Source organism: Abramis brama, assembly GCF_963993115.1.
Source record: "Abramis brama genome assembly, chromosome: 4".
Taxonomy (NCBI): Eukaryota; Metazoa; Chordata; class Actinopteri; order Cypriniformes; family Leuciscidae; genus Abramis; species Abramis brama.
The window spans coordinates 9,488,608-9,508,500 of NC_139966.1; the positions used below are offsets into that span (position 1 = coordinate 9,488,608).

At 42.3% G+C, this 19,893-nt stretch overlaps 2 protein-coding genes across 9 annotated transcripts in view; both read left to right on the top strand.

The window, feature by feature from the left end:
• Positions 1 to 1,000, top strand: part of pacsin2 (protein kinase C and casein kinase substrate in neurons 2) — a 31,851-nt gene extending 30,851 nt beyond the window's left edge. For all 6 annotated transcript variants that reach the window (XM_084112257.1, XM_084112258.1, XM_084112259.1 and 3 more), the window contains one exon: positions 29 to 1,000. In XM_084112257.1, the coding sequence (XP_083968383.1) occupies positions 29 to 88 (60 nt within the window). In that variant the 3' untranslated portion in view covers positions 89 to 1,000. The remainder of the gene's footprint in view (positions 1 to 28) is intronic.
• A 4,854-nt stretch (positions 1,001 to 5,854) lies between these two features.
• On the top strand, positions 5,855 to 14,733 carry arfgap3 (ADP-ribosylation factor GTPase activating protein 3). Of its 3 annotated transcripts, none has more exons than XM_084112284.1 (16): positions 5,855 to 6,014; positions 7,660 to 7,778; positions 8,821 to 8,893; positions 8,975 to 9,106; positions 9,189 to 9,269; positions 10,054 to 10,129; positions 10,231 to 10,317; positions 10,396 to 10,448; positions 10,724 to 10,860; positions 11,545 to 11,682; positions 11,849 to 11,965; positions 12,051 to 12,119; positions 12,221 to 12,338; positions 12,418 to 12,505; positions 13,955 to 14,085; positions 14,158 to 14,733. In XM_084112284.1, exons 1-16 carry the CDS (start codon positions 5,946 to 5,948, stop codon positions 14,173 to 14,175), a joined length of 1,506 nt encoding a protein of 501 aa, XP_083968410.1. In that variant the 5' UTR covers positions 5,855 to 5,945; the 3' UTR covers positions 14,176 to 14,733. The 3 variants fall into 3 exon arrangements, with proteins under 3 accessions (XP_083968410.1, XP_083968409.1, XP_083968411.1); XM_084112283.1 differs by having other exon boundaries at positions 5,867 to 6,014; positions 10,225 to 10,317; XM_084112285.1 differs by having other exon boundaries at positions 5,867 to 6,014; positions 10,054 to 10,127; positions 10,241 to 10,317.
• Positions 14,734 to 19,893: the final 5,160 nt, after the last annotated feature.

Genomic DNA, 19,893 nt, shown 5'->3' on the forward strand with positions numbered 1-19,893 from the left:
ATGTTAGTGTGTGTGTGTGTGTGTGCAGGAGAGGAGTTCACTAAGATCGGTGAGGAGGACGAGCAGGGCTGGTGTAAAGGACGTCTGAGCGACGGCACCGTTGGACTCTATCCTGCCAATTACGCGGAGGACCTGCAGTGAGACCGGAGTGTGTGTGTGTGTGTGTGTGTGTGTGACCAGCCGCCTCACACACTCACACACTGCGGCATGAGGGGAAACATCATCACAGTGCCTCACACACCACAAACACACACATATCAGATGCCGAGCATAGACGATAGCTCACAGACTGTGACTCGCTGAGGAAACCGTGATTTTAAAGAGTTTTACCAATGCTGTTTGCTTTTAGGAACATAATCACACTGACCCCTCTGACCCCTGACCCCTGACCTCTGACCCCCAGGCCACTGAGACTGCGCTATGTGCTTTTACTCTCATGGCTATGAGTCCGGTCTTCAGCTGGACCTGGACGTGTGCACTGGACCACATGCTGTAGAAACACACTCCTGAACACGCTTATACTAGAGAGTGAGAGTGTGTGTGTGTGAGAGAGTGTGTATGTGAGTGTGAGAGAGTTCTCCTGCGCTTCAGTGCACAGATGCTGTGATCACTCTGAGAATGTATTGTGAATGTTGACACGAGCTGAATGTTTAGCGTTGTGTGTAAATAAGAGTCGACGCCAAAGCCTTCCTTACGCCTCTCAGGTGTCGTTATCACCGCGCTCGTATACGGATATGCTGTTCGCTGAGTGAGAGTGTGTGTGTGTGTGTGTGTGTGTGTGTGTGTGTGTGTGTGTGTGTGTGTGTGTGTGTGTGTGTGTGATTGTGCTGCCATGTTCTTCACATGTGTGTGCAGAAGCGAATCGGACGGATTGAGTTGTTAGCATCGCTGTACGCGTCAGGTGAGCTGTTGGACGTCACATGGCAGAACTCAGTTACACAGCTGGAGTTTATTTACTTTTGTATTTTGTCAAGCTGGCAATAAATGAGATGAATTTTCATTTTGTTGAGTCTTTTTTCCCCTTGAATTTAATCATTATAATATTTGCCTATGTATATTTACAATTAAAACGGAGGAAATACATATATATATTGTAATCAAGCAATATCTAATGACACACAGTTACATTTTCCAAGTTTTGATTTTAGATTGGGAGAAGTCTGATGAATCATCTGTCCACTAGTGGACCTCATGCATCACTGGATGCACTTCAGCTACTATTCATACTATTACTGTGAATATTGTTTTTGAAAATACTTAATCTGCAGTGACTTTTTTTACTGTAAATACATTTATTTGTATTATTAGAATGTTTTTTTCATTTACATCAAAAAAATAATGTGATTAATGTATGTGACTTGTAATGCATTACTTGTTAGATCAAAAAGTAATCTGATTTCGTAATGCCCGTTATTGTAATGCGTTTCTTTACTCGTAACATCAAAAAAGTAATCTGAATGTGTTATGCATGTTACGTGTAATGCGTTACCCCAACACTGCTCATTTCACATGAGATTGAAAACACCTGGGGCCGTATGTATAAAGCCACTCAGAGTAAAATTTTAGTCTTAAGTCTCTCAAAATTCTAAGAATAACGTCACTTTACTTTTATTCCTAGACTTAAAAATAAGTGTGATTCGTAAAGGTTCCTAAGTGTCAAGACTAGGTCTCAGCTCCTAAATTACTTAAGAGAGCTGAAGAGGTCTCCTAACCTAGTTAGGAGTAACAAGATGGCCACAGAGAGGAGGAGGCCACGCACTTTTCAACGAAAATATGATGTATTGGAGTTACAGCAAATGATGACGGAGTTGATCAAACAATAAAAGTTTGATCATCAAGGGATCCTTTTTCGAACTGACTTTTAAGATATTTTATAGCAATGAAATGAAAGGAAAGTAATAATTACATTGTTGCTGACTGGAAAAAAGCAGCAGTGCACCGGTGATGACTTGAGCTCATCAGTCCACTGTAAGCAGGGTCTCAGTAGCACTATTGTGGCACTGACCACACCAAATACAGTAGTGGCTAAAAGTGATGTGCGGAGTTTTATTTAAAAAATTTTAATGACCCTACAAGTTTGCTTAAACCATCAAAATATGAGGAAAATTGTGTTTATAGATTTTATAGATATATTTGAAAGATATTTATCTGACAAAATTATTTCAAGTCAAGTCGCTTTTTAAAGTACAGATTGTTTCAAAGCAGCTTTAAAGTGATAACAGGAAAATAATGCAACAAAGTTAGTTTGGGCTGTACAGCAGCTCTAGAAGAACATAGTGCTTAAGTAAGTTCGATGATGATTAATTTCCATTGTAAAAGATCATTAGTTATCTATTTAGTTAATTATACAGTCGCTCTGGAGAAAACAGTGATGTCATCGTTCAGCTCAGTTCAGTTCAGAGACAATGGTGTCAATGCAGTGAACCTAAAAAGGCCTAACTACAGCTACAGGTTTAAAAAAAGAAGAAAAATAATCATACATTGTCTGCAACATAGTCAGTTATTAATATTTCATTGTCCTCTCTTGTTCATTTGTTTGACAACCTGGCTAAAAATTATGTCTGTACAATTTGGCAATTTTTTATTGTGTTATCATCACAAATAAACAATTGACTCTAAGCATAACTACACAAAACGCGTACAAAATCTTTAACACATTTTTAACTATTTGAATAAAGGGTGAATCTGTCAATTTTCCTTGGCCTCACTTTTGGCCACTACTGTATGGCAGTTCATTGACTTTGCAAATCTCGCAGCAAAGTAAAGCCACTTTAATGAGTATTTCGGGCTTTCCTGAGTTGTTGGATCCATTGATGGAACTGTTTGCATAATTGAGGAGCACGAGGAGGACTTTAAGAGGCTGAAGAGTTTCTTTAGCAGAGGAGAAAATGGCAGAAAGACGAAGAGGGAGAAGAAATGTGTTGCAGACAATGGATGACAGTGAGTTAATAAGACGCTATAGATTATATCGTGCAGGGATCATGTTTGTGACTGATCTTATAGAGATGTGCTAACATCTCCGACACAGCGCAGAAATGCCATAGCGCCAGAAATGAAAGTAATCACTACATTACGATATTTGGCAACTGGGAAAATGCAACAATGCAGCCGTGATGATCCCTGCGTTACTCGTCGTAATTGAATTGTTACTAGTAAGAATTGAATTAGAGAGCTCTACAAATGAATTTTTACTAGTCATATCTCCATTGACTTCCATTCATTTTTAATTATGGAGCTCTACAATTCAATTGTTACTAGTAAGAATGCAATTGCAGAGCTCTTTAATTCAATTACAGAGCTCCACAATTATACATACCTTTAATTCGTGTTTTTACTAGTAATAATTCAATTGTAGAGCTCCATAATTAAAAATGAATGGAAGTCAATGGAGACATATGAATTGTAGAGCTCTCTAATTGAATTCTTACTAGTAAAAATGCAATTAGGACGAGTAATGCTGGGTACAATTTAAGCTAAAACGGCTTGCCATAGATCTGGGTCTGTCAGAACCTTCTGTAAGCAGAGTGATCACACACACACACACACACACACACAATTACAGCACTTCCAGATCCAGAACCTCTTATGGTGTCGCAGTTCATTTCGTTTCCACTGGGCATTCCCGCCGCGCAGGCTCAAACACTGCATTATGGATATAGCAGGCTTCCCTGGGGTTGTCGGAGTAATCGATGGAGCCCACATGCGAATTATTGCACCGTCGGAAGACGAGGATGTTTATGTTAATGTTAAAGAGGTACCACAGCATACACGTTCAAGTTGTTTTCAGTGCAGATTATAGTATTGTAGACATTGCAAAATGGCCCAGCACAACGCATGATGCCAGGACACTGGCGGAGAGAGGCCTGAGAAGGAGCTTCTGTTTGGAGGACGTCGGTTCCAGCAAACTGCCACTTGATAGGGGACAGTGGTTATCCTGGTAAACCATGGCTCTTACCTCCGTCCGGACCAGGGGGCACAGCTAAATTACAACAGGTAGCAGTGACAACATACTATTAATGTGTGTGGACTTCAAATTTAGAGAACAACAAATGTGTTGCAGTAGTATCTGTAGGCTACTCTACTTCCCATAAATAACCTACCATAATGTTTTGAAAATATCAACTGAATTATGTTCACTTTCATGAAAACACGAGCCGTAGTTGAGCGGGGTATTGGTCAACTAAAAGAGGCGCTCTCACATTTTGCATGGAGAGGTGCGACTGGCGCCAGGAAAGGTCTGCAAAGTGACATCTTCATTACATCTGTAAAGCTGGACAAACTGCAGACCCTCCCATGGACAATCGGGCTGATGAAGAGGATGAAGAACACCCTCCACAAGTGGCAATCCTTACAGAGCCCAGTTTACTAATTTGCATTTCATGTAAGTTACAGTGAATACAATGTAAAAATCGTGACTGAACAGACACACCTTAGCCGACATTTTCATTAGAAAGATATTATGAAGACACACAAAAAAATATTATTTGTTATTAGTTTTATTTTTGAGTAGCTCAATGTTTAGTTTGTAGTCCTCCTCCTGTAGATGGAGAACTCTTTCCTGCTGCTTTAGGACATCCATCTCTGTCTCCAGTGTTGTGTCTGTTAGGGATGGTGTTGGAGCAGAAGACATGTGTTGGGGCTGAGGGTCGCCCGTCTGCGATGTCCACGCTCCCCACTCCTCTGCTGAAGGCTCTGTGCTGCTGAACACATTACATCTCTGTTATTTAAAATACATTTAGGCCAATTTGGGGTTTTTTTTCAGTTCATAGAATGCCAGATAGAAATCTGAGAAAAGGCCTTGCCTATGTTAAATAAAAATGTGTCTTTATATTGTGTTACTTGGCTGTTGGTTTATTGAAATGACCATTTTTGTAGTTGCACCCGCTGAATCATTGAGCCGTCTGCGCCCTCCTTCAAACCGGTGATGCTTGTCTCTGAGTGACCAGAGATGTTGGGCACGGTTCGGGCTGCTTGGGACAGCTGTTTAGCAGGTGTTTCTCAGAGGAGGGCTGTGCTAGAAATGTGTCTGTCTTGAACATAACCAGAATGATAAATCTCCATACTCTGGTGCACTGGAGGAGCGTCTGAGTGGTTTCCACAGTTGTACTTTGACATGCTGTAGAGGTTTCTGAAGGAATCACGTCCTCATGTTCTGATATCAAAGATACACCAAGTGCAGCTTGTATGAAGTTCAATTGCCTTTGCAATATTTCACATTTATATTTTTTGAATATATTTTATAGTTTTCACATGATTTGATATAATTTTATTGATTAGTTTGTTAAATACACACACTACTGTATATCTGTTTGATTATTGTATTATGTTTTAATACAGTATCTCTTTAGTTTAAACCATAAACGCTTGCCGTCCACTCAAGTGGACATCCGAAAATCTCTTTGAAAAATGTGTAAAATAAAAATAAAAATAAAATCTTGTTGTTCATGCCCTGAGAGCAATAAATACTCATAGGGAAAAAAGTCCTGACAGAGGTTATCATAATTCATGCATGAAAGGGTTAAAACATTTTATGTATGTATTTTCATTTCAACCAAACAGTAATTATAATTTAGTTATTAATTAATTATTCGTAATGAAGTACATTATTGTTTTTATGGTACATTATTATATATTATTATTTTAAATTATAGTATTTATTTATTTTTATTTCTACTTAACTGTTATTATAGTCAAGTAATAGTAAACTAAATTATGTTTATTTTTTTATTTTAAATTGAATTTTTTCTTTTTTTCTGTTTTGCGAAGCAGTCGTTATATATATATTTTATATTTTTATTTCGGCTGTTTTGCATGAGTTTAGCACACGTGTGTTTTCGGCCAATCAGCGCGCGGTGCGGCGCGTGACGTCAGCGGCGCATGCGGAAGTGAAGTGCGGATGTTCGCAGAGTGTTTCTTCACTCGGTGTCTGACGCAGAGCTGTAAACATGACGGACCCCAGTAAACACGACATCACCACCGTCCTCAAGCGACTACGCTCCATTCCCACCAACAAGGTGAGTGAGTGTGTGTGAGTGTGTGTGTGAGCCCTGAGGACTCACTGCTCCTGCTGCGACTGCGGCTTGAGCTGAACACTTCTGACTGTGACACGTCTCATGTTTATCTGGAACATATGGCAGATGAAGTGCGTGTTTTTACACGCGTCATGGTGTTCATTAAACCAGCTTTACCCGTGTAAACACACCTGTACAGATGCAAACGTGGCGTTCTGGTGCTCTTGCGGACGTTTTAACGTGTTTTCAGGAAAACTAACTCAACAAAACAAAAAGTGTAAAAACATTAAAATGTTAGTTGACTGTGTGTACTAATGTTTCTGTCTCTAAATCAGAATGAATTTAAAGCATTACAGCAGGGGTCACCAAACTTTTTTTCTCTGGGGGCCACATGATCGTCCCTGACTGTGATGGGGGGGGGGGGGGGGTCAGCTGTATAACATAGAATTGTATGACCCAGACCAAAATGACTACCAGCAGGCCTCGTGTGTAGTAGAGATTACTAGCCTGGCACAGCCATCCCCACTACTGTATCAACACTACTATATCAACACTTGATTCCTGGCACATATTTGTTTATCTTTACTAGTGGTTTGCAAAAGTTGTAATCGAGTCTTCACACTTTGTTTTAATTAAAGTTATTCTTCACAAATAATCGTTGGTCCACTATTCTTTGAAAACTCTGCACTCTCTTTTAGGGGTGGAACGGTACACAGAAGTCACGGTTCGGTTCATACCTCGGTTCAGAAATCACGGTTCGGTACGAGTTCGGTACAGTGGAGGGAAAAGCAAAACAGAAATGCAGAAGGCTTGTGCATGTCTCAGGCTGGACCACCAAAGGAAAATAAATGTCTTAAGCCTTGTATTTTTTAAATAAGTTTTATTAATAAAGTAAAGGCATAGAACCAGTTTATTTGTAGTGCACTGACAATAGTTTTATATAATTAGTTTAATAATTCAATTAATAAAAAGACCTTGATATGTTTGGTAATTGTACCTGAATGAATTGAAAGTTAATCTGCTACATTTAATATATTTGTTTTCCTTAAAAAATTAATTAACAGTAACTTAAACACTTTGCAGTTTGAATGATGTCCTGCATAAACTAAATGACGGAGTATGTTTTTATGTTTCCACTGTTCGATCGCGCCCGCGCCTCACAAACACACACACTCACACACACACAAATATAAGTAAACACTGTACGACTTTTCGATCGCGCCCACACCTCTCTCAACATATTCCAGCATAGCAATCTTACCATCGCAGCTTCAGAGCTTCAGAGCTAAGGCGGAGCTACAGATTAGGTGTCCCTAAAGAACCCGCGTATCTAACAGTAGTTCCGCATTACATTCATTAAATTGCACGTGAGTTTTATTTATTTTTATACCGTGTATTCTCCGTGTAAATGTATGCACCAAACCGTGATGCTTGACCATGACGTAACGTCCATGACGAGTTTTGGGGATTGCCTCATAGGGCCGGTTCAAGTAGTGGGGGGCAGAGGGGCTGGGGGGCCAGTCAAAGGGGGGTGACGGGCCTGAGTTTGGTGACCCATGCATTACAGCATCATTTGAAGTGTCACATCAGTCGTATTGGCTGTTATGAGCAGTATGGTGATTGTGTGTGTGTGTGTCCGTGTGTCCAGATGTGCTTTGACTGCTCGCTGAAGAACCCCAGCTGGGCAAGCATCACATACGGTGTGTTTCTCTGCATCGACTGCTCCGGGACACACCGCTCTCTGGGGGTTCACCTGTCCTTCATCAGGTGATCACACACACATACACACACACACACACACACACACACTGCTCTCTGGGGGTTCACCTGTCCTTCATCAGGTACACACACACACACACACACACACACACACACACACACACCGCTCTCTGGGGGTTCACCTGTCCTTCATCAGGTACACACACACACATACACACACACACACACACACACACACACCGCTCTCTGGGGGTTTACCTGTCCTTCATCAGGTTCACACACACACACACACACACACACACACACACATACACACACACACACACACACTGCTCTCTGGGGGTTCACCTGTTCTTCATCAGGTACTCACACACACACACACACACATATACACCACTGTAAGGTCACATCATGGGACAAATACAACAGAAAACATCAGGAGTGAAATAATGCTGTGAGTGAGTGTGGTGATACACCGCTTGGCTGTTTGTAAACAGCGATGACGTGTCCAGTGGGCGGGGCCTAGCTGGAGACAGGAAGTGATGTGTCCAGTGGGCGGGGCCTAGCTGGAGACAGGAAGTGATGTGTCCAGTGGGCGGGGCCTAGCTGGAGACAGGAAGTGATGGCTCTGAAGTAGAAACGGAAGCTCGTTTCCGCCACGGAATATAAAAACCAAAATCAAAAAGGCGAGTGCAGGTTTATATCACACAATTGACTATTTTTCTTGCACTTGTGTGAAATAAACGTGTGAGAAAAAAGTCAGAACTGTGAAAAATAAAAATGTTATATGATAAGTTTAAATATGGAGGACTAATACATGATGCCCTGTATGATCTGCATGTGTGAATAATAGTACGCAGATCGGTTGTTTACATCACATTCATGCTTTAACAATAGGCTAATCGTCGCTGGTTTCATCAGTCCAGTCTTCGCACACGCGAACATATTACTATTATCATCTTTACATTGGCTCCCAGTCCACTCTAGAAACGCAGAAGATGTTGCTCGAGCACTAGAGGGCGCTGTGGGAGCGGGTGTAGGTCACATGATCACGTCACATGACGGCACTGATTGGCCTGTGTCTCTGCAGGTCGACGGAGCTGGACTCCAACTGGTCCTGGTTCCAGCTGCGCTGCATGCAGGTCGGCGGCAACGCCAATGCGGTGAGTGATGAAGATGACGGTGACGAGGAAGTCATGTGACTCTGATCTGACCGTGAGTGTGTGTGTGTGTGTTCTCCACAGAGTGCGTTCTTCAGTCAACACGGCTGCAGCGCCAGCGCCGCCAACATCAAATACAGCAGCAAGGCGGCGCTGCTGTACCGCGAGCGCATCAAGAGTCTGGCCACGCAAGCCACGCGCCAGCACGGCACTGAGGTGATGACGTCACTGATCAGCTGATCGCCATTACGCTGATCAGTGTGATGAAGCTCATGTCTCTCTCTGTGTGTCTCTCTAGCTGTGGCTGGACAGTCAGGCTCCGCTCTCGCCCTCGTCTCCTGGCGACAGACACGAGGATTTCTTCACGCAGCACATTCAGGTGATGATGATCAATCAGTCTATCAAGCCTCGCCCTAGCAACCGTTGCCGAGCACCCTAGCGACTGATCCCATAGACTTCCATTCAAAGAGATCAAAGGGTTATCTTTGGATATAAGTGTCTTATAAACATGACGGTGGGCTCGTTTGACTCAGGACAGCCATTCACCTTAAACACTTCCTAGCCACGCCCTAGCAACCATTGTCGAGCTCCCTGGCAACCCAAAATTAAAGAGCGATATCTTCACATCTGGATGTCATAGAGGGATTACGGTTGGTTTGTATCATTCATACTGACATGCAGCCTTTGGAGTATCATTATCACTGGCAGCTGACAAGCCACTCCCTAGCAACCAAACAGAGTACCCTAGCAACCGTTTAGCAAGACCTATATCTCTGCATCAGAACGTCGTATAGTCATGGGGGTTGGATCTTTTGACTAATGCTAGCAAACAGGACTTCCAACATGCAACATATGCTAGCAGTGAATAGCTACATGCTAAAAGCAATTAGCTAAGTTCTAAAATATGCTAAAATACCAGCCACATGATATAAACAAGTCTAAATGTGCTAGCATCATGCAAAATCATGTTAGCATGGTCTAGCTATGTGATAAAATATGCTAAGAAAATGTTAAAAACTCCATAATAACCATTTGTGTGAACTAGCAACTTCCCAGCAACACCCTGTCAGCCTCCCAGAACTCTTCCGCAGTGAGCAGGATGTTTCTGTATGAATGTGTGATGCTGTTCTCATGGATCTTTATATGTGTGTGTGTGTGTTTAGCTGCCCATGCTGAAGGAGGGACACCAGCTGAACACCAGCCAACAGCAGGACTCCATCCAGGACAGGAATAATAACGGTACGATGATGATAGTGTGTTCTGGTGTTTCAGATATACAGTATATGTTCTGTTGTTTGGTTTGTCTGGATGCTGTTGGTGTTTGATGGGTGCAGGTGCAGGTGCAGGTGCCGGTGCCGGTGCCGGTGCCGGTGAGGAGGGTCCCAGTGTGGAGCAGCTCAGCACATCTCCCTCTTCATCTTCATCAGGTGACGCTCTCACCCCTCAGACAGACACGTACTGCTGAGATCATCATCATATTCATAACTCATAACCCTCTCTTACAGAGCTGCCCTCTCTGATCAAGAAGAAACCGGCCGCCACCTCCGGCAGGAAAACCGTGAGTTTCTCACAGACAGACACGGTCCTTTACTGGTATTATTCCTGACAGCAGTGAGCCGCGTGACGCAGAGTAGGAAGTGATGTCATACCGAAGGGCATAAGCTCAGTTCAGGGTGTTGAATGTCATCAAAAACAGTCATTTTCACCATAACAAATATTTAGAAACGCAACAAGTGATTGATCATAAAGAGGCAGTTATCAGGAGAGGAGCTAGTAATGCCCAGTTCCAGACGCCGCTCATCCTCGTCTGGTGTGTGTGTGTGTGTGTGTCAGGTGGGCGGCAGGAAGGCCGGTCTGGGCGCACAGAAGGTCAGCAGTCAGAGCTTCAGCGCGCAGCAGAAGCGAGCTCAGGCCGTGGACAGACTCCAGGAGGAGATGAAGAGCAGCGACACCGAGCCTCAACACCTGAGGTCAGCATCTCAAACAAAGGCTTTTCACTTCATTACATGTCAAAAGAGGCTTTGATAGTGACTTTGTGTTCAATTATAAATCCAGAAACAATTTAAAGAAACACTACAGAATTTCTAAAAAAAACTGGAATCCAGAAAATTTTAAATGGAAAACATGGATTTTTACAGGGTCCTGAAAAGTATATTTTTTGTTAAACTTTTAAGAAAGTTATGTTAAATTGTATAGATTTCATGATTTTAATTAGACATGCTTTTTGGTTGCTAATATTTAATTTAGAGTCCAGAAAATTGTAAATGAAAAAGTAAAATCTAAGCGGGGAAAAAAAAAGGAATTTGTGAAAAAACAAAAGGGAATTTTATTGGGCCTCAAGGTTTTTTTTGTTTAACTTTTAATAAATTGTTCACTTGTATAAGTTTCGAGTTTTTAATTAGTTGCTAGACATGCTTTTTGATTACTAATATTTAATTTAAATCATTTCAAATCACACTCCAGAAAAATGAAAGCGAAAACAACAGAATCCAGAAATCTAAACTGAAAAAAATCTGAATTTTTGAAGAAGTGTATTTGACAGTGGTGATGTGGAGCGAGTGCTCAGCCTTCTCTGTGTGTGTGTGTGTGTGTGTGTGTGTGTGTGTGTGTGTGTGTGTGTGTGTGTGTGTGTGTGTGTGTGTGTGCTCTCTCAGAGGATCGTCCCTGAGCCACTCGTTTGACAGTCTGGAGCTGCAGAGGAGTGCGAGGAGGGACGAGCAGCAGATGAGTCGCATGGACGGCAAGAGGAAGGAGCAAGCGGAGCGACTCGGCATGGGCTTCGGTGCTCGCAGGTGTGTGTGTGTCAGTGTCTCATGACTTGCTGTGTTTGGCCAATGAGCTGTCGGTGTGGGCGGGGCTGTGTTTGGCCAATGAGCTGTCGGTGTGGGCGGGGCTGTGTTTGGCCAATGAGCTGTCGGTGTGGGCGGGGCTAAGCCACGGTGTCTCCCTGTGTTCCAGCGGCCTGTCTCACTCGGTGACGGAGGACCTGCGGATCATCCAGCAAGAGGCTCCGGCTCTGAGCTCCTCCAGCAGAAGAGCTCACGACGAGGACGAGGACAAGCGCTTCTCCTCCAGGTGACGCCTCGCTGCTGATCTCTGAGAGTGGTGTGTGTGTGTGTGTGTGCTCTTGTTCATGAGTGTGTCCTGCCTCTTCCCGTAGGCTCCCGGACGAGGAGTCCTCAGACCCGTTCTTCTTTCAGCAGGCTGACATGGACCAGGACACAGAGAGGTCAGTTCCTGTGCTCTTAAACTGCCCTGTGTCGCTCCTGTGCTCGGCCTCAGTCCCAGCATGCCGTGCGCTGAACGCAGTGTTGTGGTGTTATCCCACAGGGCCGTGGTGAGGAGGACGACGGAGCCGCAGTGTGTCTCTGACGACGCCCAGAGGAAGTTCGCCAACGCCAAGGCCATTTCATCCGACATGTTCTTCGGCAAGCAGGACTACTCTGAGGTGACGCCTGCGCTCGAGCGCTTCAGGTGACGTGTGGTGAGCTCTGTGGTGTTAAACGCTTGCGTTTCTCCTGTTTCAGTACGAAGTGCGGGCGCGACTGGAGAACTACTCGGGCAGTTCAGCCATCAGCTCCGCGGATCTGTTTGATGAGCAGAAGAAATCAGCAGGTGCGTGCCTCCACTCGCAGATCAGCCGACACCACAATTGACTATTCTTGTTTTTTTATGGAATATTGCAGTGTTTACTATAAATGATTTAGCGGCGCACATCTTTATTTTGTTAAATCCATGTGCCCTGTAGACTTTAATTAAAGTAACTTGATATTCTGCTCAAGTATAAAGGTGCGTTCATTGGGCCGTAAGTGGACTATTTCGCCATCCTAAGAGAGATTCCAATCCGAAAGGAGCGAACATGTTCAGTTCGAAGGGCACTGCAAACAGCGTAGGGAATAAGGGAACATCGATACATCACTTAACAGGAAGTGGAGAGCGAAAATCACCCATCTGTCATTGCGCATCGCGTCACCAATCTGAGCTAACCAGAGCAGAGCCGTTAGAAGAGATGTAAACGGCTCTGAGTTTACGTGTCGTTCAGCCAGTCTGTGTTCTGTCATGAGCCGCTTGTGCGACTGAATCTGCCATCAAACCTTCAGTGATGAACTGTAATAAATCTAGACATGGATCGCGATTGCGATTGTGGTTGCTGAATAAACACACTTAGGTTTCCTCTGTGTGAAATCACAATCTTTTTTTCCTGTTGTTTTAATTAAAATATGTATATCATATCATTTTAATTGGAGGAAAATTTTTTGTATATGTTACATAATAAAACCTAACATGTTACCACAATAATATTTAATATCCATATCTAATATCAACTGAGCTTTTATTCATGTTTGGCTGAAAGTAACTTTTTTTCCCTTAAAATTGTGAGTTTATATCTTCTATATTTTCTCTATTTTTTCCATCTAATTTTTTTCTGCCATAATTAACGCTTGATGTTAATTACATTGTGTGCGTTGCGTTGGAATATGTCGCAGCGCGTTTAAGATCACTAAAAATCGTGACTCATATTTAGGGCAAATAAATGAAATAATGGAGTGTCTCTTTACAGTAATTGCAAATATCTCTCCTTAATTACGCTGACTCCACCAACAATGTCTGATTGAGCCGGAGAAACGACAGAAGAAACCTGTCTGATAACAGTAGCAGTGGCGTGGAGGGCAGAGAGGTTTATGCTAGCGTCTAGCGCGACTTTACTCTTTCTTCTCCCTTTCTCCATCACACATCAGCTCAGAGAGGAGTTTATTTAAAATAAACTCCTAACTACTCCTAGAAAATATTAGAAAAGTGAAAATGAAGTGCCTAATGGGTATGTAATAGTGGGGATTTAGTGTTAATTGTGTAGTGGAGGGATTTAGGGACAGTAATGTCCCAATAAAGCATGATTTTAATAAATATATGTTGTTATCGCATACTGTTTTATAATATACAATAGTATCTGCCGCTTTCTGCACCAAGTATAAAGAGCATCTAACACCTACTTACTCTTAGTGCAAAGACAGTGACTCCAAAGTGAGCTGCGCTTGAATGGATGTGATGTTGTTTGTGTCCCAGTGTCCGGCGGCTCGTCCCGCTTGAGTAACATGATGCCCGCTGTGCCGGACATGATGCAGCTGAAGAGTGGCGTTCGGTCGGTGGCGGGAAAGCTGTCGGGCATGGCCAGCGGAGTCGTGTCCTCTATACAGGTCAGCGTCTGCCTCTGCTGAACACGTTCACCCGTGTGGATGCGCGCGACTAACCTCTGTGTGTTCCTGCAGGATCGCTACGGCACCTGAGCCTCGCTGGAGCCGCCGCAGACACTACCACACTGAGTGAAGGAGCTTATTATCAGTCCATGGCTTTGGCCTGTTTTCTTCTGTTTCTGCTTTAGTCGGCCGGCATTTGGTGCGTTTGATGGGGATTCTGTGTGGCGTTTGGGAAATGTGAGCTTTGGGGACCAAATATCATCTGTGATTGAAGTGAAATATTTGCACTCGTTTACTTTTGCACTATTCTGAGATATAACCTCACAGTTCTTCAGCTGTTTCCTACAGTAATGCAGGGGTAACTGTGGACTGATCACGAGGAGGATATCGGAGCGGCGGATGTGATGATGTTCTGCTCATAGAAGAGCTTTATGTGCTGTGTAATATAGAGATGATGATGATGATGACACTACCAATGATCTGATGTGACAATCGTTTACCTGAGGCCTTATTAATCTCATTGCCATATATATGTTCTTGTTTTTTTTTGTTTTTTTTTTGTCATTTATTAACATTTATCAAACATGAAGGTGATTGATTTATCTGGAAAACTGGTTTAATTTAATAAAGAACTGATTTGATGAATAACTGCTTCGTGCTTCTTCTGGTCATTCAGTTTTCATTTTAGAAAGAGAATTAAAAAAAGGAAAAACCTTAATTCTTTGATTCACAGAAAAGGAAATCCACAACAGAAAAATGCTTGATTTTCCAATGTACTCAATGCATGAACTCTGCGTGTATATTTACTGTAGTGTTTTGCGGTGTGTACTTTGATTTTAACACCTTTAACCTTATTATTTGTTAATTATTTTGTTAGGTTAAGTAAGTTGACTCTGGCCCAAATTATAAGCATTAAAAATGGATAAAATTTGATCAGAAGACTTCTCTGTGGTCAGTTCTTGTTCAAAGTCTTAAAACAGTTTAAGTAGGCAGTTTTATTAATCAATTAAATTTCTACTTTTCTTTTTTATAATAAACAAAAATGTAAAGGCTAATAAAACTTCCTCATTAAAGTATAAAATACAATAATCCCGCAAATGTTTTCACTTTACAGTCAGCTCTGGGCTTCTCGGCATCAGGGGTTTAATGACGTATCAGCATCCAAAGAGGCTATCAGCAGTACATTATATCTGTACACATGTATATACACTTACAAATACAATCTAAACCACAGAGGAAATTGTTAACCATTTACTCAAAAGATTTGCATTTGCGGCCGAAGTGTATATGCGAGTCTTTCCATTTCTCTAACTTCTGTTGCTAGTTACTTGTTTCCAATGAAATCATAAATAATTATTTGTCATTTTCCATCCTCGTCTGGAATATCCCCCAAATATACAATAAAAAATATCTCTGGTATATGGAGAGTGATTTTGAACGTAAGACCATTTTCAGACATTCAGTGTCAGCAGTCTCCAGTTATTTGCTAATAAACTAATTAGCACACACTAGTTTATTAGACTAATAAACACACTAGTTTGTAGAGAAATTGTTTTACCGTTTACAGCACTTAAAGTGTGTCACACATCAGACGTGAAGCGCCACGCTAACACATATTCTGGTTCTAAATTAAGTTTTCTTGGAAAGAAAGACTTTTTCTGTGTATATGTTTGCTCATATATTGAAACAAATTAGGTTAAATATTTCAAGAGGGTTACCAACGGGTATGTTTAGGGTTTGGTTAGGACAATAATTCAATTAGATTTATACAATTAAATAACTAAGTCATTTCTGAAAAATAATATAATAAATACAGAATTGAATAGTAGGCCTAAGTGTAAACTGGTATAAACTGCTAATACATGCAAAATACAAAACAAAACAAAAAACTGTGATTTTAAAAACAGAAAAGGGGGTGGGGGTGTTGTGGTCCCCTTTTGAGTAAAATCAGTCTTTGCCAGATGTGTATAAACCTGGGGTGTGTTTCCCGAAATCATCGTTAGCCAACTATGGTGGCAAGTTCTGTCGTTATCAGCAGTTCAACGAGTCTGTGTTTCCCGAATCCATCGTTCTAACGAATATTCATTAGCAATTCGTTAAAATACGTTTTTGCAATACTGTTTGAATGTTGTTTCTTTGATTTGAGTCTATTTTGGTGTTTATATGAAGTTCACAAAAGGTGCTTACATTGTTGTTTTTATTTACTCATTGTTGTTTTTATTTACTCATTGGTTTAAAACATATGTTGATGCTTATGACCCTCCCTACAAACAGATTATTAATTAGCATTTACTGAGAGTAACACGTGTTGGTTATAATGTGGTTAACCTACCTCTGACACCTCATTGTGAAACCTTATGAGTTTACAAACATTTCTAGGGGTATTGTTTGTAACTTATGGGTGGGGGTGTACTGTTCAAAGACGTATTTATTTTTGTGGCGATTGCATGTTGCACTGTGGTATGGTTTATTTTTGTTTTCTTCTGGCTCCTCCCCCTCTTTCACTCTGGCTGGTTGCCGATTGCGCCCCCAGCTGCACCTGCTTACCAACCAGGAGGGAAGCAGCATAAAAGCAGAGCAGATTTATATAACTGAACATGTTTGTAGGTCAAAATTGTATTATTTTTCAGTGTATCCTATTTATTAAATTTTCTTATTTATTTGCTTTATGGAACCAAATCAAATGACAATGAGTCAGACTAACTGAAATGAGCCTGACTTATTTGGTAAACTTGTTTTATGGAACAGGCCTCAGGATACAAAGTCATGATAATGTTACAGGACCATAGACTGTAAAAAAATATGGACGTAGTGTCCGTGACGTCACCCGTAGGTTTCTGAAGAGCATTTTTGAAGCCTAAAGTGGCAAAAATGGGCAAAGAGGCGGGGTGTGAGTGGAGCTGAGGAGCTCAATTATAAGTTCCTATTTTTGCCCTTCGAAATATTATAATAGTTAAAAGACATGGCTACAAGTGAGACTGTGTATCGTGATTCTGTACTATTCTGCTAGTTGAAAATGCATTATGCAGTAACTTAATATTACTCTGAGAGTGTGTTTGTGTGACAGTGATTTATGTGCATACATGTCAGTCACTCTTTGTTATAGTCTGTGGTCCGTCAGCGCGGCATCGCTCGTCAAGTTCGTAGAGAGCATATTCAGGTTTGCAAAATTCTGATTTTGGCCGCCTCTCAAATGGGTTAAACCATAGATATATTGCCTATGAAGTTCAAGTAAATGCGCTAGAAAATCCACGCTCATTCAAGGATGTGCATTTAACGTTATTGCATGGACGGAGAAAGCACCAACGCCTGCAGGATTTCACCTGACGGTACATAAGCATATTATAATCAATCTGTTCCGTGAGAGCAGAACGAACGAGCCTTTATTGACATTTTTAAACTTGAAAACTCCAAAAAGCAACGAAATTGTCAGACATCCATTAGTGCATGTTCACAGAGGAAAACAACTGAAATACAGCGCTGGTTGTTCTCTCGAATGATACCCGACGACAACGACGGAATCCTAAGCCGTGGGCGAAGTAATGGGTGTATTAAATTGTATGAAATAATCCCGAAAAAAAGCACAAAACATTGCAGAGGTGGCAAGTTCAGCAGTAACATTTGCTGAGGTGAAGTGACGGCTAGTAACAGCAGACAAACGGCTAGCATTGACATCAGCGGCAATCCACCTGTCACTCAAGTGGCCACACCCTTAATTATGCAGAACTTTAAATATTAATCAACTAAACGGAAGAGTTATAAAAAAATTCACCGCCCTCACAGTTGTCATGAAGGGCAAAATTAGCTGTATAGACCAAAGCCACATACAGACACCAGGCTGTAAACAAGTTTTTTTCTGCTGTAAAGTTGGTAATTTTAACATGGAAGAGATACAGATTTGACTCACTTTTGACAACAGCCTCAAGCGGCCAGTCAACGAATTGCAGTTTAACTCACTTCCGTGTTGGTTTCAAGAGAGACGGGGAGGTTGCCGCTTGTACAGGACCCATCCTTAAATAGACACACAAGCACAACTCAGGTTTATTTTTAGGAATCACCCAATAAATTAATCATACAAAACAAACCTTGTGAATCACACATTTAATTAAAAATAAATTACATGCAATAATAGCTCAACTTTGCTCAAACACGCATGTAGCGTCCTCATCATGCAATAATAAACAGTGGGGGAACACACAATATCAGGACTGGAATAGTTACACACGTGCTTCAGAAACAGTCACGCTGAAGGCGTTCCCGAAAGTGTCGTCATACGACATAGCATCTTGTTTCTCTTCTCAGGGAACAAGGGTTACAGTCGTAACCCAAGACGTTTTTTTTCCTTTTGTTTTGTGTTGTTTGTATATTGTGTTTCCCCACTGTTTATTACTGCATTTGATTTTGTTTTATTTGATTTTTCCCTTTTGAGGGAACTCACGCTGCGTCGTATGACGACACTTTGGGGAATGAAATACCCACTAGGCCATACTGACAAATGCCTGTCCTGGTGTGAAACTGTTCAGGCACAGCTCAGGATTAGAGCATTTAAAAACCCTGCATAGCCAGCAGGTCCAGTCTATAAAACCTTACAACAAAGGTCTTGTTGCCATACTATGGGTGGAATGGGCTTACTGGCAGAAGCGCCTCAAGACCAGATATTGCCTCAGAAATCCATTGTACTGATTGTTAGTTTGGTAGCCCGGCAGTCCTCTTAGGGGCCTGAAACATACCAACAACTAGTCAGACTTTCTTGCCAAGCAGTCGTACAAAGTATATGTAGCTTCTCTTGGTCTGCCAGCACAGGTGGGGGATGTAGGCCTGTAGGACCATAAGCCAAGGTCCAAAGAATGCCAGGGACAACTCTTCTAAAATCGCGGCTAGATCCCCCTGCAGGGACTCTAACCTGAGCTGCAGGCCTCATCCTCATAATGCCATGAAGGAATCAAATTACCATGTAGTGGTGCGTGGAAGGAGATGGGTCGCCATGCAGACCTTAAGTGTGGATGGGGAAAGACCGGCAGAGAGATGGTCTTGAAGAACTCCAGCACTGAAGCCACTGGGCAGTTAACTGGGTCCAACTAACAACAAGAGTGAACTTTCACTATGGTTAAAATATTCCTTGTGGGGGAGCTCAGGAGTTGAGGCTGGTCTCCACAACCTCAGCTGGAAATCGATGTGTCCCGAAGCACACTTGACGGTGGGATTCAAACATTGATTTCCCAAGGGCTCCGTGGAGAATTGAGATCTTTTCACACCTGAGGAGGCACCCTCAGAGGCCTGCGCATAGCATCAGTACTACTTTCCGAAGCAGCCTCTCGAGACTAACCTTGGATATTTTACATGTATTGGGTTTGGTGCCCTGAAAACCGAAGACAATTTTGTACAGGCCTCATCTGATGGAGCGAACCTGACAGGGCCGCAACAACTTCGGGCGGACACTGAGATTAGCGTTCGCTGGAAATTGATGTATCCTGAAGCACACAAGGCAGCTGGAATTAGCATCGATTTTCTGAGGGCTCCGTGGAGAAGAGATCTTGTTGCTCCTGAGGGGACGCCCTCAGAGGTCTGCGCATAGGTGCAGGACCTCTTACCCGAAGCTGCCTTCAAGAGAATAACAATTCTGTTTCCTCTTTGAAAGGCCTTGGGCGAGAGTGTTGTTCAGACCCCCAGGCTCTCTCAGGGGGGCTCGAGAGGTAACCACTAATTCGCTGCTGCTTTATCTAGGAGCACGGGGTTGACGGCCGGGGCTGAATTAACCATTTAAACACATCAATGTCCCTGAATATGTCAGCCTGTTATGCCTGCATC

What these genes read in the sequence shown, in the direction of transcription:
- arfgap3 (XM_084112283.1), top strand. Translation starts at nt 5,946, where the DNA reads ATGACGGACCCCAGTAAACACGACATCACCACCGTCCTCAAGCGACTA. An exon ending in ACCGAGCCTCAACACCTGAG is followed by an intron (nt 10,861 to 11,544) that starts GTCAGCATCTCA and finishes GTGCTCTCTCAG; the next exon opens with AGGATCGTCCCTGAGCCACT. An exon ending in ATGGACCAGGACACAGAGAG is followed by an intron (nt 12,120 to 12,220) that starts GTCAGTTCCTGT and finishes GTTATCCCACAG; the next exon opens with GGCCGTGGTGAGGAGGACGA.